The 7,414-nt window shown below is 41.3% G+C and overlaps 1 protein-coding gene across 1 annotated transcript in view; it reads right to left on the bottom strand.

Moving 5' to 3' along the window:
- Positions 1–7,414, bottom strand: part of LOC110336993 (carcinoembryonic antigen-related cell adhesion molecule 5-like) — a 68,132-nt gene that overhangs the window by 12,242 nt on the left and 48,476 nt on the right. Inside the window, exons 4-6 of the mRNA XM_021219738.1 lie at positions 6,831–7,181; positions 3,507–3,866; positions 2,069–2,419 (exon numbers count right to left, since the gene is read on the bottom strand). Of these exons, the coding sequence (XP_021075397.1) occupies positions 2,069–2,419; positions 3,507–3,866; positions 6,831–7,181 (1,062 nt within the window). The remainder of the gene's footprint in view (positions 1–2,068; positions 2,420–3,506; positions 3,867–6,830; positions 7,182–7,414) is intronic.

Here is a 7,414-nt window from a genome sequence, read left to right as displayed (position 1 = left end):
GGGAAGAGAGGCCCGTTGGTCTTGCAAACTTTATGTGACCCAGCACAGGGGAATGCCAGGGCCAAGAAGTGAGAGTGGGTGGGTAGGAGTTGGAGAGGGTATAGGGAACTTTCGGGATAACATTTGAAATGTAAATAAAGAAAATAACTAATAAAATAAAATAGTAAGTTTAAAAAAAAGAAAAATCTCATGCCCATGCTTAAAATTTATATTCACTATGAGCTTTTTGTTGATCATCTTCTGTCCCATGCTTAAAATTTATATTCACTATGAGCTTTTTGTTGATCATCTTCTGTCTCACTCTTTCTATTCTTGTATAAAATCCCAAGACTTCTCTCAGGACCTTTTGCCAATTAGGAGAATATAGACAGCAGACTTAACTAATATCATTCTCCTGATCAACTGTGAGCAGTGCTCCTGAAAGATGGAGTGCCCTTTTTAGAGAACCACAAGGTTATCTTCCTGCTGTGAAATTTTAGCTCCAGCACAGCTACTGAGCTCCATTGTACTTTCCCTAATTGGAAGCCCCTCCCAGGCAGGCAAATCTCTAAAAGATCCATGAGTTGGGGATTTGTTTGTGTTCAAAACACTGCTCTCCCTGGCTCTACTCTTAGTACTGCCCACTATCCTTCTTCCCTTTCTCTCTTTATATTTTAGTTATCCAAACAACACTATTTTTTTAAAAGTTGATAAGTCTCCCAGAGTCCTCAGAGCACAGCAACTTAACTCAGGGCTGATGACTACTATACCCTGGAATTGGTCTGTCAGCACCAAAGAGAAAACCTCTTGTGCTTCATGTGTGAAGCACAATCCCAACTGCTGACACAGTTTACCCACTGATCTCAAAGTTCTATGAAGACAAAAATTTAATCTCAGCTAGAAGTGGACAGAGATGCCTATGAGTGCTCCAAACAGGACCAGTAGAGTCATACATAAGGAAAGGGGCAGAACTCTTGTGAGTGGAGCTACCAGGCAGCATTCTGACCCAAGACAAATGACCAGGAACAGATTTATGGAGTTTCAAACCTTGGGTTTGGGAGAGTGGGTAAGCTGAGTCCTGGAAAGATTCCATTGTCCCTTGAAGAGTTTCAAGATGATGCTACCAGTTCTGCTTGATGAGCTATGAGATGGGTCTTCCTATGTGCTCCCTGGGATTTCTGTGTTGCCCTGAACTTCTGTGTAAGAAATGTCCATCGGCTACCATTTGCCAAAGGAAATGTATAAAAGAGATAAATGAACATGATTCACTTGCAGTGTAGCATGCATGGTAGGCAGCCATTAGGTCTAAAAAGTCTATGTCCTTGACTTCCTGATCCGTAGGGGAAGAAATAGAAGCCAGGCTAAAAGGTAAGGTCCTTGTTCAGATAAATACTATTCTGAATATGGATTGTGTGCCATAATAGTGCACATATTGATAACTAGGAGAACTGAAGCTCATGCCTGGAGAACTACCTAGGTGATCATAGTCTGTTGTCATGTGCCTGCAGAAAATAATTCCCTGAACTAGACCCAAGAGGACAGACATTTCTTAGGAATACTAATGTCCATTTCCCTCTCCCTGGCAACCATGACTTTTCTAATAAGCCTCATAAGCCCATCAGAACATTAGTTAATAGGCTGTGAACATGTCCAGCTATGCTATCCTTGCTCAGTAACTAGGGAGTATCCCATTGTTTTCTCAACCAGTTGCACTAATTGTCTCTGACAATATTTCTCAAGAACAAATGCCTGGACAGAATCCCAAGAATATAGACAGAGGCTGATATCCTTGGAATGAGTTACCCACCATGAGTTAAGTTACCTCCATAGTGAACTCGAATGAAGCATTCTAATCGATTGCAGTTATTCTTTTCCATGTGAGTCCTGCACTTAATGCCCAAGCCCCAACATGGAGATACAACAGAGAAGGAGATTGTCTACTCAATGTGTATACTGGAGTAGGTGCAAAAACCCCAGTGTAGGGAAAAGGCATTGGGAAAGTCAGTAGGTCCAGCTCCTTCTAGACAGTTCATTGTATATAATACAATAAGCCATGTTCAGCATCTAGAAGCCATCGAGAATCACTTACTATTTACAAGGAGTTGAATGTAGGCTTTTTCAATTTTGAAGTCTTCTCTTAAAATTTCTAGCATGTAAATCCCTGCATCCTCCTCCGTGACATCAATCATTGCCATGGATCCATTGGTGTATACAAGCTCTCTTAAACTGTAAGCACTCCCCATAATGGTGATATCCATTGATCTGCTGTACTCTGCAATTTTATGTGTATCTCTTCTATATGGTGATTTGTACCAGAAAAATGCTTGAAAGTCTTCAGGCAAATTATGAACAAGGAGAAGAACAGTTTTCCCTACAGCAACATTCTGAGGAAGTGATTCGATCTTGACTTGCAAAGGGTAACAGCAAGTAGAAAGGGAGGCTAGAAAAAAAAACAGAAAGAGAAATTATCATTGTGAATTTGGGTTGGTGGGAATGTCATGATCTTTGTCATGAGCAAGTAGATTTATCAATTAGCCTAAAGATGCAGGCGTGGGCATGTCTATCCAACTTGGTGAATGTCAGCAACTAGACCTCCATTCTCTTAGAGATACTAAGTATGTAATTTCTCTGTCATGATCTCTCTCTCTCTCTCTCTCTCTCTCTCTCTCTCTCTCTCTCTCTCTCTCTCTTGTTTTTTCCATGCCTGGCTCCTCACTGCCCTCAGTTAGATACTGGGCACTCTCATGCCCACTGAAGTTTTATAAAATGCCTCCTCTGAATTCTGTGACTTTTATCACCTCACCTCTGTGCTTACTGCTCTGACCTGCAGCTCTCAGGACTGGTGCTTAATAATAGCAGGGGAAGTCTGACCTTCTTCTCATGCAAAGGTATTAGAAAAGGTTTAAAGCCAGATGGTGGTGGCACATGCCTTTAATCCCAGCACTTGGGAGGCAGTGTCAGGCAGATTTCTGAGTTCAAGGCCAGCCTGATCTACAGAGTGAATTCCAGGACAGCCAGGGCTATACAGAGAATCCCTGTATATTTACAGACCTCTGTAAATATAATCTGAAGCTTGGACCTAATAAATACCCCAGTTTGATATGAAAGGCCTAAAACCCTGATTCTCTCTAAGCACTGAGAAAAGTTTCGTAATGTTATGGCAAATGATCCCCAGGGTCACCTGTGGACAAATCTGGGTCAGATGACAGTTATCAGTGCCTCCTGGTATTCATTTCTCTGTGAAAATGTAATAGTTTCCTCATACACATGGCTACAAAATTCGTACTTGGAAAACTCTGACATCTTAACTAGAACTGCTTTCCATCAATGACTTCCTTATTACAGGAAAGAGTCAGAAAGTAAAATCTGATCTAGGGCTGTTTGGCCCTAACCTAAGTGTTATACACTAAGTGCTCAAACCCCAACATGGGAACACAGTGCAGTAGGGAAGGAAACACAGTACAGGCATGACAATCCTGTGAGTCTAAGCCCCACCCAGCAATAAGCAATCACAGAGAACCACTTACTGTTCAGCTGGAGTTGCACATGTGCTATTTCATCTTTCAGATCTGTACTCATAGTTCGTAGAGTATAGAATCCAGTATCATTCTGCATGACCCTCTGGAGCAGTAGGGATCCATTACTGTACACTGTTTCTCGACCACTGTGTGCAGGCCCTGGCAAGCTTGAACTTGTGGCCATTACGTGTTGAATGAGCTCAGATTTCTCCTCTGCAATCACCCCTTTGTACCAGAAAAGGGACTGAAGATTTTTTGGGAGATTGTGAACCAGTAGCAGAACACTTTCCCCTTCAGCAATGTTGGGTGGCACTGATTCTATACTGAGCCTTGCAGGGGAGACAGAATCCTTGGTGTTTGGAACAAAGCCTAAAGGTAAAGAGAGAGAATCATGTCTATAGTGGCCATTGAGTAATTTTAAGATGAGGCCCTGTGTCCTGAGGAGTGCTTATTGTAAAGCCTTACTGTGGAGGAAGTGTCTCCTGTCCTACTTTGTGTTCCTCTACCTGTGATATTATCTGTATTGTGCTCTCTACTTGGATGCCAACATGGATCTGGCTCACTGTCCTCAGATCCCTGATATCATTTAGCATAGAATGGTGTTGGGATGATGCACACTTAATCTTTGTCCCTACACACCCTGACTCTTTGTTATTGTTTTTTTTATTGTTGTAGTTGTAGTTGTTGTTGTTGTTCTCTTCCACAATTCTTGTGGTTCCAATTATATGACTTCAGTTTCTACTTTTCTTTACTGGCCATTCTTCCACTCAACTGCATCTGGGACAGTATAAATATTGGGATTTGTTTTATATTTTAAGGAAATACAGGCTAGAAAAATAATCACATATGTCTAGATAATGAATGAATCAATGAATAAATGTAGTTATAGTATCCATTATAACTCTATCTATACATATAAATATATAAAAGTTTTATATGTATGCATAAGTATGTAAAGAGCTAAACTTTTGTAATGGCTTTGAATTTTAACATTTATTTACAAATTAGTGTGTGAGCGCTGTGCATGGCTGTTTCTCAATGTTTGTGAATGGATGCAGGACACAGAACTGATTTGGAGGTCAGAGGACACACTGTGTTAATCACTTCTCAGGTCATCAGACAATGAAGTAAATGCCTAAATCCATTAATCCATGCCACTAATTAACACCAGGGTAATTTTTGTTAGGGAAGTGATAGCTGAGAACATTAGCCATGATAACATTCTTGCATGGTAATTAACATTACATAAGAAAAATCTCATGCCTACCCTTAAATTTATGTTCACTGGGAGCTTCTTGATGAACAGTTTCTATCTCACTCTTTCTATACTTGTCTAAAACCCCATGACTTCTCTCAGGTACTTTTGCCTATTAGGAGAATCTAGACAGCAGATTGAACTACTATCATTCCCTTGACAACCTGTGAGCAGAGCACCTTACAAATGGTGTATCCTTTGCAGGGGGCCACAAGGGTGTCCTCCTTCTGTGAAACTACAGCTCCAACACAGCTCCTGAACTCAATTGTACTTTCCCTCTCTAAGTGAGTCTCCTTCCAGGCAGGGAGATTTTACAAAATACCATGAGCTTTGGATTTGTTTGTGTTCAAAACCAGTACCCCCTAGAGCTATGTCTCTAGTTGCATATGTAGCAGAGGATGGCCTAGTCGGCCATAAGTGGGAGAAGAGACCCTTGGTATTGTGAAGATCATAGGCCTCGGTACAGGGGAATGCCAGGGTCAGGTAGCAGGAGTGGGTTGGTTGGGAAGCAGGGCAAGGGAAGAGTATAGGGGGCTTTGGGGATAGCATTTGAAACATAAATGACCAAAATATCTAATGAAAAAACACTGCTCTCCCCCACTCCACTCAGTAATGCCCAGTGTTGCTTTACCCTTCTCTAGTTATATTTTAGTTATCCAAACAATGTTGTCATCAAAAAGACTCAGCAGCCTCCCTATGCCCTGAGAGTGTAGCAACTTAACTCAGGGCTGTGCCCTGGATTTGTTCTGTAAGCACCAAAAGAGACCTTCTGTGCTTCCTGTGTGAAGCACAAACCCAACTGCTGATACTGTCTACCCATTGATCTCAAAGTCCTATAAATATAGAATTTTAATCTCAGCAAGAAGTGGACAGAGATGTCTGTGCATGTTTCAAACTGGACCATCAGAGTGATGCATGAGGAATGGGACAGAACTCTTCTGAGTGGAGCTACCAGGCAGCATTCTGACCCAAGACAAAGGACCAGGAGAAAATTTATGGAATTTCACACATTGGTATGAAGTATGGAGTTTCACACCCTGAGAATTGTCAAGCTGAGTCCTGGAAAGATAGGGTGGATTCTATTGTCCCTTGAAGAGTTTCAAGATGATGCTCCTAGTTCTGTTTGATGAGCTGTGTGAAGGGTCTTTCTATGTGCCCCCTGGGATTTCTGAGATTCCCTGAACTTCTGTTTAGGTGATGTCCCTCTCTTCCAGAGGAAATAAAAGATACACACACACACACACACACACACACACACACAGAGAGAGAGAGAGAGAGAGAGAGAGAGAGAGAGAGAGAGACATATGTATGATAAAAGAGATAAATGAACAGCCAGCCATTAGGACTAAAATTCTATGTCCTTGACTTCCTGTTCTGTAGGGGAAGAAGTAAAAGGTAAGGACCTGCTTCAGATAAATACTCTTCTGAATATGGATTGTGTGTCACAATAGTGTACATATTGATAACTAGGGGAACTTCAGCTCATACTTGGGGATCTATACAGATGATTAAAGCCTGTTGTTATGTACCTGCAGAAAAGAATTCCTTGAGCTAGACACTTGGACAGACATTTCTTAGGAACACTAATGTCCATTTCCCTCTCTCTGGCAACCATGACTTTCCATAAGCCCAATAAGCCCATCAGGACAGTTAGTAGGTTATGGACTTATCCAACTAGTCTATCCTTGCTCAGTAACTAGGGGTATCCCATTGTTTTCTCAACCAGGTACACTAATTGTCTCTGACAATCTTTCTCAAGGACAAGTTCCTGGACAGAATCCCAAGAATATAGACAGAGGCTGATATCCTTGGGATGAATTACTCACTATGGGTTATGTTACCTGCATAGTGAAGTCAAATAAAGCATTCTGATCAATTGCATTTATTCTTTGCCATGTGAGTCCCACACTTAATGCCCAAGCCCCAACATGGAGATACAACTGAGAGGGAGTTTGTCTACTCAATGTGTATACTGAAGTAGGTGCAAAAACCCCAGTGTAGAGAAAAATGCAATGGGAAAGTTAGTAGGTCCAGCTCCTCCTGGACAGTTCAGTGTACAAAGTAGGAGAGTCACTTACTATTTACTTGGAGTTGAATGTAGGCTTTTTCAATCTTGAAATCTTTTCTTAAAATTTCTAGTGTGAAAAATCCTGCATCCTCCTCAGTGACATCAATCATCAGCATGGATCCATTGGTGTATATAAACTCTCTTAAAGTGTATGCACTCCCCATAATGGTGGTATCCCTGGCTCTGCTGTATTCTGCAATTTTGTATGTCTCTTTTTTATGTGCTGATTTGTACCAGAAAAATGCTTGAAAGTCTTCAGGCAAATTGTGAACTAGAAGAAGAACACTTTTCCCCACAGCCACATTTTGAGGAAGTGATTCAATTTTGACTTGAGAAAGTTGGTAGCAAGTAGAAAGGGATGCTAGACAAAAAAGAGAGAGAGAAATTATCATTGTGAATATTAGGTTGGTGGGAAGAAGATGATCTTTGTCATTTGTAAGTAGATTTATCACTCAGCCTAAAGATGCAGGTGAATACCAACAACTTGACTTTCATTCTCCCAAGGACACTGAGTGTACCACTTCTCTGCTATTCTCTCTCCGTTCTCTCTCTCTCTCTCTCTCTCTCTCTCTCTCTCTCTCTCTCTCTCTCTCT

Source organism: Mus pahari, chromosome 19, assembly GCF_900095145.1.
Source record: "Mus pahari chromosome 19, PAHARI_EIJ_v1.1, whole genome shotgun sequence".
NCBI lineage: Eukaryota > Metazoa > Chordata > Mammalia > Rodentia > Muridae > Mus > Mus pahari.
This window is presented reverse-complemented; position numbering and strand designations above follow the sequence as displayed.